Raw genomic sequence first — 25557 nt, 5'->3', positions numbered from 1 at the left:
GGAGTGATTTATGAAGGAAATTCTTGGAGATACACCTCTACCTTGATATAAAGCCACCCGATATAACACAAATTTGGATATAACGTGGTAAAGCAGTGCTCCAGGGGGGCAGGGCTGCGCACTCCGGTGGATCAAAGCAAGTTCAATATAACATGGTTTCACCTATAACCTTTTGGCTCCCAAGGACAGCGTTATATCAAGGTAGAGGTGTACACGCCAAACTTAAGTGACTAAATTGACACCAATATTTGTGTGACTGAGAGATCTTTTAGTTCTCCAACGTCAAAGCCTGCTGCTGCAAAAGTGGAGTGTAGCTGCTTGTTCCTTCCAAGTCTAGAAATCACATCACATTGGTTTATGTTTCCAAAGCTAACTTTGCAGCAGCACACAGATGACTTAAAGCTGGTGTAAGCGGACAGCTGAGGATTCCCCTCGCGTAGGGAAGCCTCAAGTGGTGTCGAGTTATCATAACTGGATCTAGGGGTGTGTAGGGTCTCAGACAGGTTAATGCTCAGGGTAGCTAGCCCACTGCAGTTACATTTGTATTTTTAGCAGGCTAGCTCAATCACAGCTAGCGTGGGTATGTCCACTTGGGCTGGAAATTACACCTTCCAGCTCCAGTGTAGACATACTTTAAGTCACCTCCTCACCTTGCAAAAAAACGCCAATGTAGGGGACATGTTGAGGGGAAAGGGGCATGGCTGTACTCCAGAGATTCCTGCCAGTTACAATGACCCTTTGGGGGCCAATACCAGATGACATAAATTGGAGCACTCTGAAGGTTGCTCTAACATAAGCTGAGGGCAATATCAGACACTGCAGCCCAAGCAGTTGAGGGAGCAAAAAAGTCCCGAAGGTTAGGTCCTGGGTACACAATCCCACAAATGGACTCATAGGATGTGTGGAAGGCCAAGAATATTGTACTGCTGTAAATGTTCAGAGTTAATTGACTAAGTCCAGATATCTGTTATTAAAGTCAGTTAAAAACTCAGTATATTTTGGTTTGTTTTCTCCACATCCCTTTCCGCAGAGTAGCAAGTACTTTTCAGACAGGTGGGCCAACCGGTATTCTCACTTCATAGTTACGACTTGTAACACCTACCACACCAACTGTGCTCAGATGACATTTTCCTTACCCTGCAGGGCTCTCTATGGGAACTTTTTCTGTGTAAACTTGTAAATGGTATAAAGCTGTTCCTGTTTACCCTTAACTGGTGCCCAAGGTCTCATCTATACTATGAAAAATTCTGCCAGGTGACCTGGTTACAACACTGCAGCCCCCCAATTCAGTCAAAACCTAGCTCAGGATTGCAGTGCAGACAGGGCTGAAGTGTGTTTTACACATGTCCAAGAAACATGTTACAGCACTGGATTTTCCATGGTTAACACAGCCTGTTCCTATCTACACTGCAATACCGAACTATTTTATAACCATGTTAGGGGAATACCATGTTGTGACAGGGTCCCCTTGACACTATACTTATAACTTTTTTTTTTCTTTTTTTGCAGAGGGGCTCAGATCCTCACAGCAGAGAAGGCCTTCTGCATCCATTTTTAGCAATTAAAGCTCAAAGGTGTCACTTCAGCTCCACTCAAGTTTTCCTGGGGTTCTACTTTCTTTCTGGTTATGTTCAGAGAGATAAGAACAAATTTCCTCTCTGCCTTTTGGCAAGTCCTAAGCAGCACTGAAGACCCAGTAACCTTTGTTAGAGGAGGCTGAGGACAGCTTTCCCTAGGACCATGTGCTGATGTAATGGATGTGCAGGTCCTTTTTCTATGGAAACTCTCTTTAGAGCCTCTGACTCATGCACACGCACCCCAAGTGGGGTCTAACAGACTGGTGTAAGAGAGCTGCCTGCAAAGAGCTCAGAAAGCTCTTCTCCATCCTCTCTCAAAGAGTCCTGCCTGGGCTAGTCAATAAACTTGGCAGCTTTTGCCTGGGTTTCTGGTAGAAGAAGGTGTTCAATCAGCAAGACTTGTGCCTTCGGTTGTCTGCCCAAGTTGTGAACATGTCAGTTTAACTCAATTCTCTCATTTGAATATGTACCTGTGAACTAAATGGGAAGGTGCGAGAAAATAGGTTACTTGTGTTTGCTGTGGACTTTGATCAGTTAGGGCTCAGACATTCTGGAATGTCAGCCTCAGTAGAAGGAGTGCTTTTCTGCAGCATGGTAAACGTACCGTGCACAGACTGAATATTGACTGCATGTGAAAGCACCGCCACACTGATGACAAACTTGCAGAAATCAGCTGACTTCAGATTTATGAGGCTGGATTGCAGCTAGCCCCAAAAAAGTAAGCACATGGCAACGAGAGGAGGAGGAACTGGCACAAGGAACCTTTTCCTCCCACTGTGCCCTTGGGCCAGTCCTAGCATGACATGGGAATGCAGTGCCTGTGCACACTGCAGCACCAGATGCCCCAAAAGGGTCGAGGAGGGGTGGTCTCACAGTGCATCCTCTCCCAGGGTGAAAGGTCTTCTATTGCAGCGCAGCTCTTTCACACACCATCCAGCTCAGGCTCATCCTTGATTGCTTTTCATCGAACATGGTAACGCTCACACATTCACTTACATCATTTCCTCACCTTCTCTCTCTCGGGTCCTGTGCATGTCTCCTCCTCTCCCAGCCAGTTTCCCCACTCCTCTGTGGGAGCATTCCAATCAGAATTGAGGTCAATTGCTAAGGGATCACCTGTTAATACAAGCACATGAATGAATTACAATTAGCAAAGCAAACATTACTTAAAACATCTAAGGTCTCACTGTCTGCACAAGGGAATTTGTGTATTTGTATCGTATTAAAAATGTGTGTATCAATTGAACGTTAAATGCACAACAAGGGATTAAATTGTTCAGGCAAGAAACACAATTAAAGGAAGACACAAAAACACTCAGACAGTCTATAAAAGTCTCTTTCACCATCCCCTTTGGGAAACAGGCTTTACAAAATCTGATATTAACAGAAATGTTTTCAATTATTATTTTTTTCATTTCACTGAGAACATTTTATTTTTAGGGGATTTCCTGAACTGTCTGCAGAGACTGCAGCATGATGTTAGTGCAAGGGCTGGCATTGGTCCATATCTTAACAGAGAGATTGTTTCCTCAACTTCTCCTCTTCCATTCACAATGGCATAGAATCCCCATAGCAATGTCAGAGGGAAGTTTAACATTAGGAAAGGATTTAGGCATTTGTAAATGTCCTCAATGCAGTGCATCTTTTCTTTTTCTGAAAGAAATTTAGTCACACTCTCTTGATTTCCTCTCCCTTTTCCATCTATTCTAGTGGTGGGCAACCTGCAGGCTACCAGACAGTTTGTTTACATTTGCACGGCCACCCGCAGCTCCCAATGGCACAGGCTGCAGGGACGTGCTGGCTGCCACTTTCCACAGCTCCCATTGGCTGGGAATGGCGAACTGCAGCCACTGGGAGCTGCAGGCGGCCGTGCAAATGTAAACAAACAGCCTGGTGGCCTGCCAACAGATTATCCTGACAGGCCGCGTGCAGCCAGTGGGCCACAGGTTGCCCATCTGTGTCTATTCTGTGTTTCATAGTTGCAAACAAAGAGGAGAAGTAGCTGCAGTATCATGAGCCAGATTTTTAATGTTATTCAGGAGCCTGAAGATGCAGATAGGCACCCACTGGGATTTTCAAAGGCATCTACCTCCCAATGATTTCAATTCACTGTATAGGAGTTAGGTGCCTAATGTGCGAAAGCACCTTTGAAAATCCCCCTTGGCACCTATCTGGAATTTTAGGTGCCTAAAACCTTTGAAAGTCTGACCCCCCATGCCAGCTCTTCACAGACTCCCAGTAAGGGGTCCACCAACAATTCTGGGAATGACTGTGCTAGTGACCGAAAACCAGAAAGCAAAACAGACCAGTCTAGTTTCTTTGTCTAAACTGAGTGAAGGGCAAAAGGCAAACAAGCAACATAAAATTATGAAAGTTCTGTTTGAGTTTTTAAAAAACCCTTTTCAGCTCTAAATTTCTCAGATCTTAACAGAGATAAGGATTTTTGAAACATAAAACTTTTAAACTACCATGTCTCCTGAAATAACAACAAATTTAAATAAACCCTGAGCTAGCGAAAAAGCTTCTTCAAACTGAAAAGGTACCAGTATCAAAACACTGCTAGCAGCAATAAAAGGTTGCTTTCTCTAACTTGATGCCAATTCAATATAATGATGATAAACTTATTGTTCTACTAATTTTATATTTAAAAACATCCTCTAGACACTCACATGTCTTTTCTTAATCAAAAGAAAGGAAACATTTTCTAATACACTGTCTTATAAAAAGTCAATCTAAGTACATATATGCTGAGTAAATGAACACATCTAGAATAGATGAAAGCATGTCCAAATGAATGATCTAGAGAGAGAGAGAGTATCAGAGGGGTAGCCGTGTTAGCCTGGATCTGTAAAAGCAGCAAAGAGTCCTGTGGCACCTTATAGACTAACAGACGTATTGGAGCATGAGCTTTTGTGGGTGAATACCCACTTAGTCAGTCTACATGCATCCGACGAAGTGGGTATTCACCCACAAAAGCTCATGCTGCAATACGTCTGTTAGTCTATAAGGTGCTACAGGACTCTTTGCTGCTTTTAGAGAGAGAGAGTAATAAATGAACATAAATTGTGAATATGAGGCAGATATTCTGTACAGCTACACTTAACTTTTCCCTGCTATATTACTTACTAAACTGCAAGTGAACACCAGTGTGAGGAAGAAGTTTGGTGAAGTGAAAGTAAGAATGACTATACCGTAAGATGCATGTATTATAAATCATCATTTTAATAGTAATATATTAAATAGGGCCCTGATCCTGCAAATACCCACCCACTTGCTTAGCTTTAAGCATATACATAATCTCAATGGCTCATTTCCCTACTAGAATGATGTATATGTTTAAAGCTAAGCATATGGTAAGTGTCTGCAGGATCAGAGCCTTATTGATACAGGTATTACTATTATTTACCTCAGTTACTATCCTTAAAGCTGTTATATCATAAGCCGTTTAAATTCAACTCACAATAAATTGAATTTCATTATAAAAAATCTCCATAACCTGCTGGATTTTACAGGGAAAAAAAGAATTAAATGTACTTATTCTAAAGATTTGGCTTAAGATGCTTTCAGTTTTACTGTATATTTACCTTTCAGCCGCATTAAACCCTCCTGTAATAGCATTATAAACATTACTTTGTAACACAACCAGTGTTTTTAGATCTGCAACTGTACCATCTTGGGCCATCTCTCAAAAGCTAAACAGTGTAAAGCCTGGCCTGGTCAACAGTTCAATGACAGATGTCCCAGAAAACCAAAGTATTTCTACAGGAAGACTCTGGTGATTCAGTATGCAGTTGTGATGGGTTTTGGAGGTGCAATCCAGACCAGTGAAAGCTTGTGTCATCACTTGCCCTGCAACCTTGGGTGCCTCAAATGCTTTGCTACTGTAACTCCCTGTCTGGGAATGTTCACAACCAGCCTACAAGCATGCAGGTCACACCTTGAGTGTCTATGTATAGCTGCAGCTGGTCCAGTAGCTCTGACTCCAGCAGCCTGCCAGTAACACACCACAGTCACACTCTTGCTTCTACCAGCCTTGGTTACAACTAGCAAGGTGATTCCAACACGCTCACAGTCTAAAATTCGCACAAAACCATGTGCTATGCAATATCCACCCCTCTTGTGGACGGTTCAGGGAATTGATAAGGCACAAAACCCTCGGCTTGCCACTTCATCTGGAGTTAACATTCACTTTAATCCAAACACAGCTCTGTTGGTTTCGATTATTAGTAAAACAAGTTAACTAACAAAAGAAGATAGGTATTAAGTGATTTCAAGTATACAAGAGAAAGTTAAAAATGGTTACAAGCAAATAAAAGTGAAAATATGCATCTAAAAGTCTAAAATTTAATCTAAGAAAGTATAATCTTTGCCTCAGCAAGTTTCCTATATTCAGTCTCCAGAGACTTCAACCCACCCTTTGGTTGAAGGACCCATCTTTCTCAGCTTGCAAGAGCTCTGTTTCCTTGTGTCTGTCTAGTGATGGATGCCAAAGGTGGCTTCTGTCATTGCTTATATCTCCCAAAGTTCAATGACTTTGTTTCAAGAGGCAGGATGACCTCATGCTGTTCTTCCCTTCCTGTGGGCTTCCCATCCCCCCTGTATGTAAAGTCTTTCCATTGTTTTGATTCCACCATGCTTAATTTACATAGGAGACAGATAAATAGCTGCTGTCTCTCCTGAATGGGAAGGAATTTGTTTATCGCTGTTTTTGGCCACAGACTTTAAAACATAATATCATTAAGTATCCACATTTCCTCATCATTAATACAGACATTTCACAATGGTATTAGTCACCAGTGTGTCATTAGCTTTCAGAAAAGACTTCACTCTACACACTTATAATACGGTAACATTGTATACAATCAGTTGATTCAATTGCTTATCACTCGAGGTTCAGCCCCCTTTGTCTTTATAGGCCAGCAAACTTTTGCAGTGTATTCTTCTGTAGGTTGCTCCTGAAAGTAAAGCTTATTCAAGTTGTAAGGGAGGTGACATGGAATCTGGTGGTGAAGGAAGCTCCATGCTCTTAACTCTGCCACTTGTGTTTGCTGAAATGCAAATTGTTCTGTTTCCTGCCATCTCCTCCCACTGCCGTCTTGATGGTCCTGTTTACTGCTTATATGTAAATACGGACCTTCACTGTTTTTCCCTGAAGATCGGGCTGGTGAAAGGATCAAATACACATTCCTTTGTCTAAGCAGACCTGTTTACCAGCTCCCCTGACAAGCTTGGTTTATACACACTTTAGTCATAAATCTAGTACATATCTTAATACCCACACATCATGCAAGAATATTAATGATCAGTGAGTTACTGGTTTTCAAAACACACCTCACAAGATACCTCATATTTTGTACAGAGATTGTTACAATTCTGCGTAGTGTGTGAATACCAGGATGCTTAGCATAGGCATACTTTGACTGCAAGAACATGCCACTTGGAGAGCTTTTCAGTGCTAGCTGAAGTGATTTCTGTATACACTCTATAATTTGTTACGTGCTTTAAGATCCTTTAGGATTACTATATAAATAAGGTATTACAATAGAACCTCAGAGTTATGAACACCTCAGAAATGGAGGTTGTAAGTAACCCTGAACAAATCGGCAAAGAGTCCTGTGGCACCTTATAGACTAACAAACGTATTGGAGCATGAGCTTTCGTGGGTAAGTACCCACTTCGTCAGATGCATGTGGGTACGAAGTGGGTACTCACCCACGAAAGCTCATGCTCCAATACGTTTGTTAGTCTATAAGGTGCCACAGAACTCTTTGCCGCTTTTACAGATCCAGACTAACATGGCTACCCCTTTGATTCTGAACAAATTGTTATGGTTGTTCTTTCAAGAGTTTACAACTTAACATTGATTTAATACAACTTTGAAACTTTACTATGTAAACAAAAATTGCTGCTTTCAATCTTAACTTAAATGAAACAAGCACAGAAAGTTTCCTTAGCTTGTCAAATCTTTTCTTTTAAAGAATGTTCTTTTTTTTAGTAGTTTACATTTAACACAGTACTGTAGTGTATTTGCATTTTGTTATTGTTTCTGCTGCTGCCTGATTGCATACATCCAGTCCCAAATGAGGTGTGAGGCTGACCAGTCAGTTCATGACTCTGGTGTTCGAAACTCTCAAGTTCTTGTATAAACATTATCGAGGTTACTGACTCTCATGTGCAGGAAGCTGTTCCAAACTCGAGCAACAAAAGTTCCTTACTCTCCTGTTATTTTACCACTGCAAGAGGGTAGTTAGCTACCTTTCAGCCTGGCAGGCAGAAGAAGTAATGAGAGATGGAGTGGGAGGGTAGGTCTACACTACGCGGGCCGTCCTTAGGATTTATGGTGCCCTAGGTGGGATTATTAAACTGGTGCCCCTATGCCTGTCTTGCTCTCAGCAACACAAACATAAGCTTACATTTATTGAAAACTTGCCACATGCATGTTACTAAAACCAGTTTAACATAATGAAGCACGCTGCAATGCTGATGAACTAGCACTAAAAAGTAGCACTATAGAAAAAATTCTGATTTGACAGAATGATGCAAATAATATAATTTTTAATTTGTCAACATTATGGAAATTTATATGAAGAGGTATTGAAACAAGGATTAGTTTTTAATTAAAGCATCTTTTCTGGCTTTTTTGGCTGCAAAATCAGTAATAATGTCATTGTATGACAAAGACAAAGTGATGTCTTCTTCGACTGCAAGAATAGCAAGACAGTCAGTGTTCCTAACTCATTGTAAAGTGGGAGATAGTTTTTAATAAGCTTTAGTTTTGAGGAACTCCGTTCTCCTGATGCTACTGTTACAGGAATTGTCAGTAGAATATGAGTTGGCAAGTTGACTGGTATGAATAAACTGTACAATGTCCATCATCGATTTGCATGTGGCAACAACTCATTCTTCGTACAGTTCAAGTCCATTTAAATCAAAATGATCACCATGCTTTCAGGAGGCTCTCTTGGTCAGGGGTCCCCAACGTGGTGCCTGCGGGCGCCATGGCACCCACAGGGACCTCTCAGTGCACCCGCGTGCTGGCCGGAGGACGAGCATCTGCCGAAATGTCGCCAAAATTCAGCAGCATTTCAGCGCCGACGCTCTGGATGACACCTGCTTGCTACTGAATTTCAGCAGCATTTCGTGCAGAATGCTCATCCGCCACCATGGTCCTTCATCTGGCACCGCCAGACAAAAAAGTTGGGGACCACTGCTCTAGTTCTTGCACTTTGCATTAGTTGCTCTTGTTTTCCTATTCGTTGAATTTAGTCCTGCTCAGCCCGTTGCCAGCTGAGTGAATGGAAACCCAGACCGACAGCAGGTGAATGGCTCAGCCGGGGTCTCAGCCACCAGCCTGGGTTCCTTGGGTCTCCAGGCCAGCAGTGGCTGCTGAGTGGGGTGGTAGCCAGGACCACAAGCGCCAATGGGCAGCAGCCGGAACCCAGAGCAGCAGTAGGATGAGCTGCTCAGCCCGCTGCTGCATGTCATCAAAAAATCAGCGCGTTGCCACCTTTTGCCACATGGCTCATAGGGTTGCTGAACCCCTGCTCTATACACTAGTAAGGAGATGAGCATATTACAGTTGTTGGTGAGGCTCATATTTAGGTAGTAACAGGGCTATAGAAAGTCCGTCAAACATTTATTTGTTTCTCTGATGAAACTGGGCCCATCCCTCCATACCAAACTTGTCACAAATAATTGTCAACAACTAAATTTTCTGGTTTTGGCTAAAGATATGTGAATTTTAATAAAAAAAAAATATTGAAATGATTCAGGATTGTTTAGCAAAGCATTTTTGGCAAATAAATTTGCTCAACGACAATCAAAATGGCAAACACAGTACTGCGTTTTTCATGTTTGGCTCTCACCCCCCCAGCTTGCTAGTTCAACAGCTGCAGTAGAAGAGGAGATAGGTGGAAAACTGCAGGACCCCAAATCCAGTCTTGGGGCCTAGGTCGGCAACAGCAAACCTCAGGTCCGATCACCGCCAATGGCACCACCGCAGCCCAACGGACCATGGTGAACGTTAGCACAGCATTTATCTCAGGACGGGGCACCCATGGAACCAACAACAGCTCATCCTGTCTGTGCAGCTTCCCCCTGGAGAAGATGGATCACTTGCCAACCCAGGGAGAGATTGTGCTCCCAGTTAGGGTGACAGATCCGATTGTCGCATTTTAGGCCAGTCCTGGATATTTGGGGCTTTGTCTTACATAGGCACCAATTACCTCCCACCTAGGGTGACCAGACAGCAAGTGTGAAAAATCAGAACGGAAGGTTGCTAGGGGCAATAGGAGCCTATATAACAAAAAGACGCCAAAAATTGGGACTGTCCCTATAAAATGGGACATCTGCTCTCACCCTACCCAAACCCCTGTCCTGATTTTTCACCATGCTATCTGGCTATCCCCAGCCCAGGCCCTGTGCGACCATTCCAATCCTGGCTGCCTGTGAGGAAGTGAGTTACTTTCACTGTCATTCCTCAGCAGGCAGGCAGCCAGCCTCACCTCCCCCCCAGCACCTCACCCAACACAGCCCTGACAGCCCTCACGCCGGGGGAAAGAGTCACACTTGCAGGTGAGTTCCTTCGCCCACCCCTTCCCAGAGACTTCCCAGCAGCCAATCCCCTCCTTCAGACTGTGCTGCATTCGGCTCTCTCTAGGACCCAGCAGCCCTGCTCTTACATTCTCCACTGCTTCCCGTCTGCCCGGACTCCTGCCAGAGTGGTGCCCCCAGACATAGTGGTGCCCTAGGCGGCTGCCTGTTCTGCCTATGGCTAAGGACAGCCCTGACAGTACGGGGTTAAGTCGACTCAAGTTACACAACTCCAGCTATGTAAATAACGTAGCTGGACTTGACATACCTTAGGTCGACTTACTGCGGTGTCTGCACTGCACTGGGTTGACGGGAGAAACTAAGGCCTGGTCTACATTGGAGGGGATCGATCTAAATTACGCAGCTTCAGCTACATGAGTAACTTAGATCAACAAGGTGAGTCGACTGCTGCCGCTCCCCCATCGACTCTGCCTGCACCTCTTGTGGCGGTGGAGTCGATGGGAGAGCACTCAGGGGTTGATTTATCACATCTAGACTAGACCCGATAAATCAGTCCCTGCTGGCTTGACCGCTGCCTGCTGATCCGGTGGGTCGCGTAAACATACCCTTAGTTCTATTTACTTAGTAGAATGTTTTACATTCTCCAGAGTCATACAGCCAGATGAGCGGTTACACTGATTGCAATTTGGACGCAAGTCTCAACCTTCCCCACACCCGTGAAATAGGTCATTATTACTATCATGGATAAACTGGAGCAGAGAGGGTGACTTGCCCATGAGCCAGTGGCAGAGCTAAGAACAGAACTCCAGGCTCGTGACGTCTGGTCCCTTGCTCTAACCACTATGCAGCCCTACCAAAAAATTGTTAGGGAAATGAAAAGGAATTGATTGACTGTATTCATCTGGATGTGTCGGAGTCACATCCAGTGGTCTTCATGTAATAAGTGACATTTTTAGTCCTGATATCTGAAACAGTTAATAGGTCTTTTTTAAAGAGCTAAGTCACATGCCAGCAGAAACCCTAATGCCAGGCATTATCTCAACTAAATAAAAGGAATATATGTTAGTGACATTCCCCTTCTTTCTGCTATCTGATCAAAGCTGTGCTATGCAAATCAAAAATAGCAAAAAATAATAATAATAATTACAAAAAAACTGCTGTGTGCAGAAAACCTTCCATTTCCTCTTTCAATTAAAATGTACAGTGAATAGCAACAGCTGCGGACTTCACAGCTATATATTCAAGCTGTCAGTTAAACATGATGCTATTCCATGGAAGCAGAAGAGTTCTGTTTCCCTGTCCAACTGGGAATCAAACACAAAATGCTCAAACAGTAGCATATGCCAAATAAGATACAAAGAAGTACCAATGGATGAACCACCTATGCTGCCATCCTCCTTACTCATGTGTAGCCAGGACTATGTTCAGAAGTTATAATGCAAAGTGTCTGGAACATCTAAACAGCTCCATCAAGATAAATAAACAGAGTGCAATGGGCTGGGAACACTTGTTTTTCTTTTATAAAAGATGTTATTTATAAAATCCTGTGACAGGCAAGCTATTGCGTCTGTTTCAGAATCTTAATTAGTGCTGGGCTGAAATGGAAAGATGCCAGCAGATTAATATCTGCTTCCTCTAGTCAGTCAATCATTCCAGATTCCTCTTTAGTTAGGATGACCATAGATAGAAGATATCATGCAGGATACGGTACCCCACCAGCAGAAGTATAATTAGATAATTTTTTCACATCTGAGCTCACAGAGCCAAGAAGCATTGAATCTTTGGAGAGAAGAAGCTACCAGATACCCATACCACTTGTGACAGCCTCACCTTCCAAGATCTATATAGGTCTTTCCCACAGATTCTAAAATTCAAACACTGAAATCCTGGCAGTAATGAAAACAATGGGAGTTTTCCTACTGACTTCAATGGGTCCAGGATTTCCGCCTTTGTTTTAAGGGATACTAAGAGATTCCTAAATTTAGGTTCTGGTTTTTAAAATAAGTTTCTTGACAAAAGTTAATACAAATATATTTTTAATTGTTTTTTTGTAAAAATATCATTGAAGCCATTTCCCCCCAAACATTCCGGCATCGTGCTAGGGAGTGGGAATCAAGAGGTGAAATCAGCTACAAGCTGTCCACTTTAGTTTTACCATCGAAGCTGAACGAAACGAGAAAAGTAAACAAAATACAGCAAGTACACTGGTTACAATGATTCCTTCTGGCCTTGGAATCTATGAAATAGTAAAAAGCAAATCTAACTTTAACTTGTTTTTAACTTTAATAACCTATGCTGACTAGTAACACATCTTTAAAATACAGAAATCATATCCATAGTGTTCCTTCAACTCTGTGGTTTAAATAAACAAAACTCAAAATTCATGTTGAAATTCTATTATTAAAACAAATCTTTAAAGAGATACTGTCAAGTCAAATTTACTCCCAAATTTAGAGTTAGCAAAACCCAAGTTTTTATGAAATAAAATGTTTCTGTGAATTAAAAAAAAAATCCAACAGAAACTTAAAAACAAAGAGATGAACAATTCCCTGAAGTGTCTGCAACCCAAATACTGCAGCACTATGCCAGAGCATAAGAACCTGGAAAAGAAACTGATTAGAAATGTATTGTAACTAAAGTAAAAATGAATAGTCTTGTTCAAGGTGATAGAAGTGCACAAAGTAAACAACCAGGATAAATGCTAAAAAGAAAATTTGATTTGTAAACTTCATTCAGTCTTAATAAACTAAGGTGTTATTTATAAAAGAAGCAAGAAGGGACTTTTAAATGACAATTAATCATATTATTAACCATCAACCAGATTTTTAGACATGTAAAGCACTTGTGCTTCTGATTGATTTCAGCTGGAGTTGGGGGTGCTCAGCACTTCAGAAAATCAGGCCCCATCTGAATTTTAGCCTGAGTGAGCATTGAATCCTGCTCACCTTCCTCAAGCAAGCAGTCCCACTGGCCAATAGATACTTGGTAGATCAGGGGTTCTCAAACTGGGGGTCGGGACCTCTCAGGGGGTCACAAGGTTATTACATTGGGGGTCGCGAGCTGTTGGCCTCCACCCCAAACCCCGCTTTGCCTCCAGCATTTATAATGGTGTTAAATACATTAAAAAGTGTTTTTAATGTATAATGGGGGTCGCACTCAGAGGCTTGCTATGTGAAAGGGGTCACTAGTACAAAAGTCTGAGAACTCCTGTTGTAGATAGTCTCTTATTTTTTATGCTCAAACAACAAAGGCAAAAAGCAACCTGCACTCATCTCTCCACAAACAAACAAATCAATCAGAAAATTGAACATACGCTGCCCAAGCCATGCATCATCCACTGTGAGGAAGGGTAAGTTGGCATTCCAATGATATTTGGAGAGGTTGTCCTGAGATGATTTGCTCTTCTGATTACCTGAATAGAAACAAGTATGACTTTTAATAAAAAACAAAACAAAAAAAAAATCACTTAGGTATATTCACATTGTTAAGCCCAATTAATCCTTTCCTGATCAGCACAGCTGTGGCATTATGGAATTTAAGCTGCAAAAATTAATTTCTGTTGCTCATAACACTGAACTTATTTTAAAAGGCTGGACAAGGACAGTACATGATTAAACTACTATCAGAATATCCCTTTGAACAGTGATTGAACATGTATTGTCCAAAGTCGTAATCTGTTTGGCTGGCAAACGACTATCAGAGACATCAAATTGAAGTTTTAGTTCCTACAGAACAAAGACCTCATCCATCATACACCTGGTAAAAAGCCAGATCCAACTCCCTATTCACGTTAACAGTAAGACTCCTACTGACTTGAAAGAGAGCTGAATCAGGCCCATAGTTATCCCTTTTTACATGTAATGAAAAGTAGGGCAGAGAGAAAAAGCTCATAGAAAGAAGGAAGCCAAAGCTTTTCTTGATGATTATTTGCAAGTAATTGAAACAGCAGAGTTCACTCCTACAAGTGCTGAATAACTCCTTACAGCACATCAATCTTTTAAACTACTTGTATTATGGATTAGCTCGTCTCATATTTTTTCTTGTTTATTCTTCTTCATGTCCAAGAATATGATTTTGTAGGTTATATTTTTCAATCTTCCCCTAAATATTTGTTCTTTGTGCAGTTCTGCCCTGTAGCAGCTTGCCTTTTTGATCCACTCACTAAGGCAGATGAAAGCAATGATTTTTGTCTGTCTCGTGTTGTCTATTATGAGATGCCTCAGACCACTGTTTAATACAAGATTGGAAAATATATGACTGAATAAGTTATACATTGTTTCATCTGCAATGTCTTGCTATGGAGCAGAATTACATTATTTTGGCTTGCACAGCTCAATATACATGATGCATGTATGTATGCTTTCACTTAACATACCCTAAATGTTTAGGACCAGATTCTGCATTCCTTGTACATCCAAAACTCCTTTTGAAGTCAATGGCAGTTTCTGGTATGCAAACCAATGCAAGACCAAGTCTTTTCAAAATATTCTATTAAGAATTCAGAAACCTAAACCCCACATCTACCTTTTTGCTCATTGATATTACACATTGATAAGTCAATGTTATGCTGTCTACTGTGACATTACTTCAACCCAGCACCACTCAAGGCCTACATAGCCAAAAGAAGCAGCATAGACAATTTTAGGTGAGGTTAGAGAAGGCACAGATGAAGCTGAAGTGGAATGGGAGAGACCAAGAAAGACTGCCTCTCTCCCCACAGTTGCAATCAACAGAGGCTATCAAACTGGATTTCCCTGAATGTAAAGAAGGAGCATGCCACTGGCAAGGTGTTCTCCACAAGGGCCCCTTGACTTCGGCTCCCGGCCCTTCTCCTTTGGTCTGAAATATCCTGAATTTGCTTTGTGGGGGATTATGGGGAGAGAGTTTGCTGGCAGGGCAATATCTGAGGAGAGTAGGGTGCTTTCTCATTATCTGATCTGAAGCATAGTTACTTACAGCTCAAATGGTGGAATTTGCTAATCTCTATGTTTAGATGTGTTTTTTAAAATAACTGGTAAGGACACATCTCAAGTTTTAAAGTCATACCAGGATGACACAAAAGTTAGGACTAGTTTCAAGGAAATACACTGAAGTCAGTCACTAAAAGGTTGGAGCATCAGATTTCAAATGTGAACAAGGTGTCAGAGAAAACACTGAAATATGGCTAATGGTGGGGAGAATTTTAAGGGTCTGAATACCTGGGGATATGGGTGATGGAAAACTCACAAGGAAGTGAATCAGAAGTGTCCACAGAAAGACTACTCACTTAACTCCATGGACAGCTCTGGTAAAGTCCCAAAAGTCACAGGATAAGCTTTTGCTTCCACAATATCCCATGTTCCTGGATTAAAAAATAAACCCAAACAGGGCATTCAGAATTGGTGCATGTGGCTCCAAACAGACACATTCAGAATGTTTCAGTCTCTCCTCCCCAACCCTGTGGACAATGCTGCTGCAGTTGGGAGGACAATCGAGTTTGAAAAAGTTAGCCTCTTAGGATATGTCTACACTGCAAGCTAACTTGTGACTGCAGCGCACGTAGACATACCCATACTAGCTTTATCTGTGCTAGCCTAGCTAAAAATAGCAGCGTAGACATGACAGCATGGGTTTCAGAGTGGGCTGTGCAAGCACTCTGGGGATTCTAGGTATGTATGGACTAGCCCACACTGAAGCCAGTGCCACCATGGCTATTTTTAGCCATGCTAGCATGGGTAAAGCTAATGTGGGTATGTCTACCTATGCTGCAGTCACATCTCAGATTGCACTGTAGACCTATCCTAAGAGGCTAACTTTTTCAAACTTGAGTGTCCTCCAGGCTGCAGCAGCGCCTCAGATTGCGGTGTAGAAATACCATTAGTGTGGAGGAAGTTTACATCTTCTTCTGACCCTCTCAAAGTGCATCATCTTAGACTCATTATGGACTTACTCCAATTTGAACTCTCACCCCCTTACACATAAATTTGCATGCAACTCTCCTTACATATCAGCTGGGAATTTGGCCCACTGAATCTAAGGGAGTATGAAATGATGTTATTACACACATCCCTCCTGGTGGGGCAAAAGAAAGGAGTGTAGCAAAGAAAGCAACTGACATTGTAAGAAAGTGAAAATTAAAGTAGAGTAACCACTTTGTGGCTCCTGAGTGTATAGGTTACATCAACATCCCTTTCATATCAGTACATCCTATAAATGTAATGGATTCTGAGTTTAAAGGAGTCTTAAGTTACACCATCTTACATCTCTGGCCTGTTGGGTTACTGTAGACAAATCACTTTACTGACTTGTGTATAATTCAAACCAATAGGATGGACCTTAATGAAAATCAGATACTGATTTGAATTAAGTAGACTTAAAAAGAGGTGTTACCTACAACAAATCTATTTTGTTTTATTTTTCAACTTTCTTATCACATACTCTCAAAACTAGGAAGAGAAACAGAAGATACTAAAGGCCAAACTTTCAGCCTTGCCGTACTACTATTTGTATCACAGGACTTCCTGCAAGCCACAACCAATATAACGTGGTGAGAGACAGTCCCTGCCCTGAAGTCAGACCAATAGTGAAAGCCAAAACAGATGTACAGAGAGGAGAAGTAACTTGCCTAACATCACACAGCAGGTCAGTGGAAGAGCAGGGAATAGAAACCACCTCTCCTGAAACGAGGTCTCCTTGTTGTTTTTACTGATACAGACTAACATACATGGCTACACCTCTGAAACAGCTCTCCTGAGTTTCAGTCCAGTGCCCTACTCGATAAATCATGCTGCCTCTTGACTGGACCTTGACTTTTATGGGCTCAGTTTAGCACCTTCGGTATAGGTGATGTAGGAGTCTAACTCAGATTTGCAGGTGCAGCTATGAACTTTGTACTCTAAATGAGTTATACTGTGAGCACAAAACCGCACCACCAAAGCATCTGCAATTTGCATCTACTAAAATGAAAGACAACATCTAGAAATCTGTCCCCAAGCTTTGACGCAAACAGACTCCCACCACAGAGTTTTTTTTTCCTCTCCAGCTGTTTTTGGTCCTTTGTCTTAATGCTAGAATAAAAGTCTAGTGTGAGCACTGTTCAATGAACATGCTGGAGGAAAATGCCATAAAGGCAGATAAATAGAACTGTCTGAATGTTCCCTTGCCCAAAGTCTGCACCCCTACAGTGGGCTGGTTTACTGGAGACACTCACCTACATTGGAAAAAACATCCTCTTCAAACCGTGTGAGCTCAGATTCTTCTCCTGTGGCTTCTGAGTTCCTAACAGCGGAACCACCATCTGTCTTTGTCCCTGACTCACACAGAGCTCCCTGTCTACTACTGCTGTTGTCCTCTGTCCCACTCACAGTGTGTGGCCAAACGGTTCCTTTCCCATCCCCATCACAGACTGCTTCAACCACCATGGTACCGGATGACACTCTGCTAGGGTTTTCTTGAAAACAAACATTTAAAATGGATTTTTTTTAAATAGGGTTGGGACTTTGTACAGTATAAACAAAAATGTAAGGCCTGATCCAAAGTCAATGGAAAGACGACCTTTGACTTCACTAAGGACCAGATTCAAAGCCCATTGAATATATTTACACATACAGTAGCAAAAAGACAGAGCCCCATGATCTGAGGTTGGCAGAAGCTGAGAGTACTTGGAAGGTAGCACATTCAGCCCATGTAGGAAAGAAGGGCATCACACAGCTCATCAGTGACCGCTTCGGGGGATTAAGAAACAACGTCAGAGGAGTCTTGTCCATTCTTCCTTGGCTGGAAGGATAACTCAAGGTCATAAAGTACAGATGGGGGCACAGAGCGTTAAAGGAAGAGAAAGAAAGGGAACTTCAGATTTCCTTCCTGCATATGGAGCACCGTTTACGGGAGAAGAATAATAAACACAATTTGTTGAATGTTGACATTTTCAAGATTGCCAGAGAAACGAGCACTTGGAAAGACATTTATTATGATAATAATGATCACGATGATTTCAAAGTGCCTTTCAGCCAAATGATTTCCAAAGCAATTCACAGACTTAACCTAAGGGTAAACAAAGCATCTCCCTAGTTTTTTGTGTGGGGAGGAGGGGCCACAAATGATCCTAACCCCATCTCCACACAGCTTATGCTAGTACTGCTGCATCCCTGCTATGAAACAGCAAACAGAACTCAGCAGGATTAGGGCTTATTTCATAGCTTCATATATTTTAATGCCAAAAAGGGACCATTATGATCATCTAATCTAACCTCCTGCATAACTAAAGCTCTGAATATCTTCCAGTGATTTCTAAAAGCCCAATAACATGTGGTTCAATTAGGACTGGTCCCTGCTTAGCACTCTGGCCCCAACCCAGCAAAGCACTTAAGCACATGCTTAACTTTAAGCATGCAAGTCACAGTGACGTAAATAGAGCTACTCACATGAGTAAAGTTAAGCATGTGGCCTACATGCTTTGCTGGACAGCAGCAAGAATGCTCAGCACCTCCCAAGATGGAGCCTCTGGAGCATACCTTTCGTAAGGACATCCAGTCTGGATTTAAAGACCAAGCGATGCAGAGGGTGGTCCCAAAAATATCTAAATATTTGTACAAATCATAGTTTGTCATTTTTGTCCTGATCTTCACTTTTAGAGAAATACCCACGTGCACTTTAAGGTGATGCGCTTTTGTAAACAACTCTCTCCTTCCCCACAAATGCCCATGTTTGTGTCACTTTGGGTCACAATTCTAAATTCACATCACAGTCTCTAAGAAGTTCTGCTGTATTTATCTCTGAGGATTTCTTTGTTGTGTTAATAGATTTACTGAGGAGAATTAAATTGCGAGGTTTTTTTAAAAAGCATACATTTCATTACCTGCTTTCACATACCAGAGTTATAAGAACATAATTAGCATAAGTATGTAGGACCTTCCTATATAAGTCAATGGAAAGCACTGTGAGACCACCAGAGGAAAGGTGCTGAGAGTGCAAAGCATTATTTAATGAGCATTGGTAATGTTGGGTTTCCCTTTTTATAGCTGCAGAAACCTTTCTGAAGTAGGCATTTATGTAGGTTCTATAAATCAACATACAATTTTTTTATGAAGTTATACAAATGCAACAGGTCTGCATGATAACCTAACTGCTGCAGATCTCTTATTCAACTCATATGTAAATCTCATTTGTTTTCAAAGTTCTGAGAATATTTTTGTGGGGTTTCATGAAAGCATGCGGTGAAAGCTGAAGCTCTTTTCCTTAGCAAATGGCCTTTTATGGGAAATGTTTACTGTGGAATAGCAAATTATCAAGAAAACTGGCACGCAGTTGAGGGGTAAATAGGCTCTAGGCGAGAAAAAGAATTGAGAGACCCAGCCAGAACATATATTGTACGTGCATGTAAATATATATTGGAGGTTTACCTTTTTGTTTCAGACGTTCTTTCCTTAAGTGTCTTTTTTCTCGGCTACTGATCTTAGTCTGCCAAACACCTGCAACACAGAACAAAGTTCGCCATCTCCATGTCACTAGTGGCTATGAATGAATAAGAAATTTCCTATATGACCCACATTTGTTTACAAGGCAAAGAAAAGGAAATACTCTCATGCACATGCTATCCAGTGATGATTATAAAATTGATGTTGCAACAATCTTGGTAATGGCCAAACATACAAAACACAATCATTGTGGTTAGTGTCATGTACAATCCTAGGTATTAATTTGTAAGCATTAGAGTATGCCCATCCCTGTGGCACTTCAGACTCCCAGAAACTCAGGCTACAATATACAACTACTCTGCAATGCAATACTGTCTGTTATATGGGCTGACTGATGTATCGCCACATAATTTACCGCCCTTTATGTAAGTCAAACTACATGACATCCCTTTCCTCAGGGAAGATGTCACAGCAGAGAGCCAAGTGCCCTGTACTCTTGAGAATTGCTTTGGATGACAACACAGTGAAAACATTAACTAACAAAAAGGGCACTATTCTATTGCGGTCTCAGTTGTCAGTTAATCTGACTCATAGCTTGGAGCCATCTTCCAGCAGCTCCTGGGCTCAGCTCTGTGGAAAAAACTATTTACTAAATATTTGTATATAACACTAATTCTTACTTAGTTTTCTCACTTAGTCCCTGACTAGCTCATTAGATCTACTCAGGGATATGGCTCCCTCACAGAGTTGACTGTAAACATGCAAACACCCTTGTACATATTGGGCCAAATTCTGTCCTGACTTATACCCTGTGCAATCCCTGTTAAGTGAATGGGCCTGGCACAAGCTGTCAGGCAAGGCAGAATCTGACACTTTGATTTTGCTGAGCCTCCCACTTCTTCCAGGATGTCTCTGTGCTGTGGATGGAACAGCTCATTATCTGCTCAGTCTGACTAATACAACAAAAGTCTGTTTGAATGAAGTCCTTGAAATTTCCTATTATTCTTCTACACTCTAAGGAACCACTGTTTGCTATTAACACACATGGCTGTGCAAAGGACTCCAACCCAGTGATGGCCACAGTAATCACATTATAATCTTTTAAACTCAGAAAAGCTCAGGCTTTGTAATTTTCAAAATGATCTGGGGAAAAGAATATAAGGTATTTTCCAGTGAAACTGTAGCTAACAGACCCTTGCTGGCCTCTGCTGAATCCTCTGGGAGATCCCACAGTTCCTGTATGCCTTCTGTGCAGATCGGTCTGTACTCACAGGTTTCTACTATGCTTTTACCACTCTGGCCATACTGTGATGCTGTTTTGAGGGCCTCAAGCACAAGCCCAGCAAGAGGGAGTGTGGGAGATAAAAGCCATATTGTGTCACTGCTGTAGAAGCCAGAGGGAAATGTGAATCTGGCAAGATCCAAAGGCAGGACCCTGTTATTCCCCTGGAACTGTGCCTCTGGCATGAATAAGCACACCCCCTCCCTGGCTGTTTTGACATGCTGCCAGCCCCACTTCCAAGAACAAGCTACTGAGGGTATGTCTACACTGCAAGGAAAAACCCACAGGCTGGCCCATGCCAGCTGATTTGGGCTTGCGGGGGCTCGGATTGTGGGGCTATTTCACTGCAGTGTAGACTTCCAGGCTTGGGCTGGAGCCCAGGCTCTAGGACCCTGTGAGGTGGGAGAGTCCCAGAACTTAGGCTGCAGCCCAAGCCCAGAAGTCTACACTGCAATGAAACAGCCCTCAGCCCAAGCCCCACAAGCCTGAGTCAACTGCCACATACAGGCCAACCGTGGGTGTCTACTTGCAGTGTACACATACCCTCAGGGAAGCTGCGGCCTGAAAGAGATGTGGTTAGCAGAGCTGAAATCCCCTTCTCTGTGGTCACCGGTGGGAAGGAAGGGGTTAGTCCAAAGACATCTGTCAAATCTGCAATTCTTTTGTAATGTTATTATTTTAAATACCAACTACCAAACAGCACCTGTTCTGTCCACTCCTATGAAGACGTTTAATCATTATAATTCTCACTTCTTTCTGGCAACACAAATCTGCTAAGTGAGCAAGACACATATTTATTACCTTCCTCTTCTTCTGGCAATTTGTCTTTTTCAGCAGAGATATGGTCTTTACATCCCCCCTTTTCTGAGCACTGGGTCTTCTTCTTTTTTTTAGACTACAAAAAATACACACACACACACACACTCAAATATATATATATATATATATATTATATAAAAATAAATCTCTCAGCTAGAGGCTTATTAGAGAGAAGAGAGGATGAGACTGAGTGAGGACTAAAGTCCTCGTCCTTCAATGAGCTCGCACAGAGTTCTGTTGAAGTCAACGGGACTCCACATGGGTGCAGGGGTTTGCCCAGGTACATCTTATTGTGGGATCAAAGGAATGACCCTATTACGAACTCCAGAGAGCAGAATATTATACTCTCTGTACTACAAAATGACATTTATCTGCAAAGTTAGAAACTGTGCATTCAAATTCAGACACCTGCTGCATATTGATATTTAGCCCTTTATGTCTTCAAAGCACTTTATAAACAGTAATTATTCCTCAGAATGATGAGAAATGAAATACACACTATCTATCTTATTTACATCGGGAAAACTAAGGCAGAGAAGACCAGGCTATCAGATGCTTAGAGTTTGGCGCTACAGTAAGTGGTCTGATTTTCAAAGGTACCAAGCACGCATAGTTTCCACTGACTATAATGCAGGATCTGGCAACCTTTCAGAAGTGGTGTGCCAAGTCTTCATTTATTCCCTCTAATTTAAGGTTTCACGTCTCAGTAATACATTTTAAACGCTTTTAGGTCTCTTTCTGTAAGTTTCTAATATATAATTAAACTATTGTTGTATGTAAAGTAAATACGGGGTTTTTAAAATGTTTAAGAAGCTTCATTTCAAATTAAATTAAAATGCAAAGCCCCCCAGATCAGTGACCAGAACCTGGGAAGTGAGACTGCCACTGAAAATCAGCTTGCGTGCTGCATTCGGCACGTGTGCCATAGGCTACCTATCCCTGGCTATAATGGTTGTTGTAGGTGCTCAGAATCTCTGAAAAGTAGGCCAATTTTATGTAGGAACCTAAATATGAATTTGCATCACTAACTTTAGGCCACAAAGTTTAAATATTTTAGTTTCCCTTAGTAACTCTCAACTTTTCCAAGCTAGAACACCCACCTCCTCAAACATGCTTCCTATCTAGCCAGGGCCCTGCTCGCATTGAGAAATATGGGAAAGGCAGATTGTCATGGCCCCCAACATCAGTTCACAACCCCAAGGATGAGAAACCCAGACTAAGTGATTTTTCCAGAAGTCTCCAGCGTCAGAGCTAGGATTTGAATTCAGGAATTCCTAGCTCCCAGTTCTGTGTTCAGACCACTGAACTATGTCCTCCTTCTTACACTATAAAGCAGTAAAAAAATGCATTCACTGTGGTAACACAAGTGAAACAAAGGCAGCAATCTGATCAGCTAAATAAGATTCCGACGCATGCAATAATGGGATAACCCCCAAGTAGGATGGAATCTCTAACTAATAACTCACACAAATCCATGCACCCAGGATAAAAAAAGAGCAGAACAATATGCTCAAAATATTCATGTAAATCAACTGCAAATGAATAAAGAAACAGGAGCTTGTGTTTATTGAGCTCTGCTATCTGTTACAGTGAGAAGCTTTTCAAGCAGTTACAGCTCAGATTGAAGACACTTTCAATAACTGAGGAGACAAACTGGCAGTTTAAAATAAGAACAAAAATAAATAAATTTCTATTCTGCTTCCACTTGGCTTTTAAACTTTACTAATCTGGAAGGAGAACAATTTTCTGTTTTACGAACTATGGGTTTGTCTCCTTAGTTGTTCAGAGCAGCTTCAACGTAAGCCTTTGCTCAAGACAGTTACCTCACGTGTGCATCCTATCCTGTTGCATGTTGTTGCTTGTAAAGCAGATTGTGAAGATGTCCAAGGTGACTTTCTTTAAGACGGTTTTGAAGTGAAGTCAGGACTACGATATTGGGAGGGTTAATAACAAGTTTTTCTAAGTTAAATGTATTGCTGAAAAATTCATGTAAAAATAAGCATTCCATAGCGATCCCTGAAAATTGGGAACATTCTTGACTTCACATACATGGGAAATGAGCTAGTACATCCAAACAAACTATATTAAAAGAAGGTAAAATCAAACACTCTAAAGTTAAAAATTGCCAAAATTAAGGTTTAATTCAAGCCCCCTTGTGTGTACACACTGGTACAGTCTTCATCTACACGCTCCCATACTACTTATTCCATGGGACTCCTGCCTCATTCAAATCACTCAAATACTGAGCTGAATACAAAGTTATTAATTTCGTCATGGGCTTTTCTATGGTGCTCATCTGAGTTCTTCACAAACATTAATGAATTTATGAAATTAAGTCTTTATTATCCCCATTTTAGCTTGGGAACTGAGACACAGAGGCTAAAATTGCCAGCAGTTTCCACTAGTTTTGGGTGACCAACTTGAAACACATACACGGATTTTTCAGAGTACTTAGTATTTTATAGCACTTTATAATTTCAAATAACAGTTCCCATTGACCTTAATTGCAGCTCTGAGTGCTCAGCACTTCTGCAAATCAGACACCAGGGTCTGAAGTCAGGCATCCAGAATATGAGCAACACATAATTAGTGGCCAGCCGTGAACATTTTGGTTTAAGTGATTTTCCCAGTTCACACAGGATCTGAGGTAGAGACAGCATTCTGTCATTGTTTTGCCCAGTTAGCCAGTTTAGTTTAAAGCAGCATTCAATAGCCCTGACCATGAGACCATCCTTTCTCTTCCTGCCATGCCTGCCTCATTCACTATACACGGTGCAAATGAGGCAGAGGTCCTACAGATAACAGCCTCCTTCACTACACAACCCGTATTAACTGTCAGAATTTAGCCCATCTTGTGCACTGAATGAGTGCACTGAATGGAAAAAAACATGTATGTGATCACATAATTAAAGATCCCATCCTAATGCAGACACAACATGGCCGATTTAAGGATGTCCTGGCAACATTAATTCTGGCATTTCCTACCTTTTCAATGCTTGACTTTGCAACCTTAACATTCTTGTAATATAGGCTTTTTTAAAACTAATCTTTTAATTAAAAAAAAAAAAAAGACACCTCTTCCCCAGAAATTCTATCATGTGGAACCATTCTGACTCCCACCTTGAGTCAGCAGCAGGATTCGTACCTTTAGATACACAGCACAGACCTCTACCACTTGAACTAATGGAGAAACTGGTAGCTGTAGTAGGTAACTGCTCTACATGGACCAGTTGTTAGAGGCGGAAAGCGACACAAATCCTGCCAGTGGGTTTCACAGCTATTTGCTGTTAGCAGAGGAATAGAGAGAATCTGGACTCCTGGTTTTCATTCTAGGTGTAAGCAGAGTCTGGATGAGCTCTCCCTTGACATCTAGTGGTGAGCTGTGGAAAAAGACTTCAGAAGCTGATCTCGTTTGCATGGTGCTCAGTATGATGGGACTACTTGCCCAAATGATCACTTGTGGCTGATGTTGGATCCCCAGCCTCCTTGTTATTGGGGCAGGAGTAATAACGCATTGTTATCCTTGTTGTGTGAATTGAGGGCAGCAAAACTGTACCTGGCGTACCCCAATGAAGGGACTCACCCTCATCTGAACAGCACTCGCTAGGCAGGGGACATGGGATCATCAACGACTTAGATGTTGGCATAGAAAGTATGGTTATTAAGTTTGCAGACGATACCAAACTGCGAGGGATTGCAACTGCTTTGGAGGACAGGGTCAAAATTCAAAATGATCTGGACAAATTGGAGAAATGGTCTGAGGTAAACTGGATGAAGTTCAATAAAGGCATATGCAAAGTGCTCCACTTAGGAAGGAACAATCAGTTTCACACATACAGAATGGGAAGAGACTGTCTAGGAAGGAGTATGGCAGAAAGAGATCTAGGGGTCATAGTGGACCACAAGCTAAATATGAGTCAACAGTGTGATA

At 41.8% G+C, this 25557-nt stretch overlaps 1 protein-coding gene across 4 annotated transcripts in view; it reads right to left on the bottom strand.

Moving 5' to 3' along the window:
• The window catches only part of LOC116821175 (uncharacterized), a 47975-nt gene that overhangs the window by 2523 nt on the left and 19895 nt on the right, over nt 1-25557 (bottom strand). For 2 of the 4 annotated variants that reach the window (XR_004372848.2, XM_032774139.2), the window contains exons 2-7: nt 21609-21702; nt 19511-19579; nt 17320-17559; nt 15397-15471; nt 13444-13542; nt 2587-2693 (exon numbers count right to left, since the gene is read on the bottom strand). Coding sequence is in view for 3 of the 4 variants with exons in the window: in XM_032774139.2 (XP_032630030.1) it covers nt 2587-2693; nt 13444-13542; nt 15397-15471; nt 17320-17559; nt 19511-19579; nt 21609-21702 (684 nt within the window). In the remaining variant the exon portion in view is untranslated. Of the gene's footprint in view, nt 1-2586; nt 2694-12222; nt 12367-13443; nt 13543-15396; nt 15472-17319; nt 17560-19510; nt 19580-21608; nt 21703-25557 lie in introns of those variants that run through there. The other 2 variants (XM_075063423.1, XM_032774142.2) reach the window with 2 other exon arrangements.

Source organism: Chelonoidis abingdonii, chromosome 3 (genome assembly GCF_003597395.2).
Source record: "Chelonoidis abingdonii isolate Lonesome George chromosome 3, CheloAbing_2.0, whole genome shotgun sequence".
NCBI classification, from domain to species: domain Eukaryota; kingdom Metazoa; phylum Chordata; order Testudines; family Testudinidae; genus Chelonoidis; species Chelonoidis abingdonii.
Note: the sequence above shows the minus strand (reverse complement) of the source record. Positions and strands in the feature narration are given on the sequence as shown.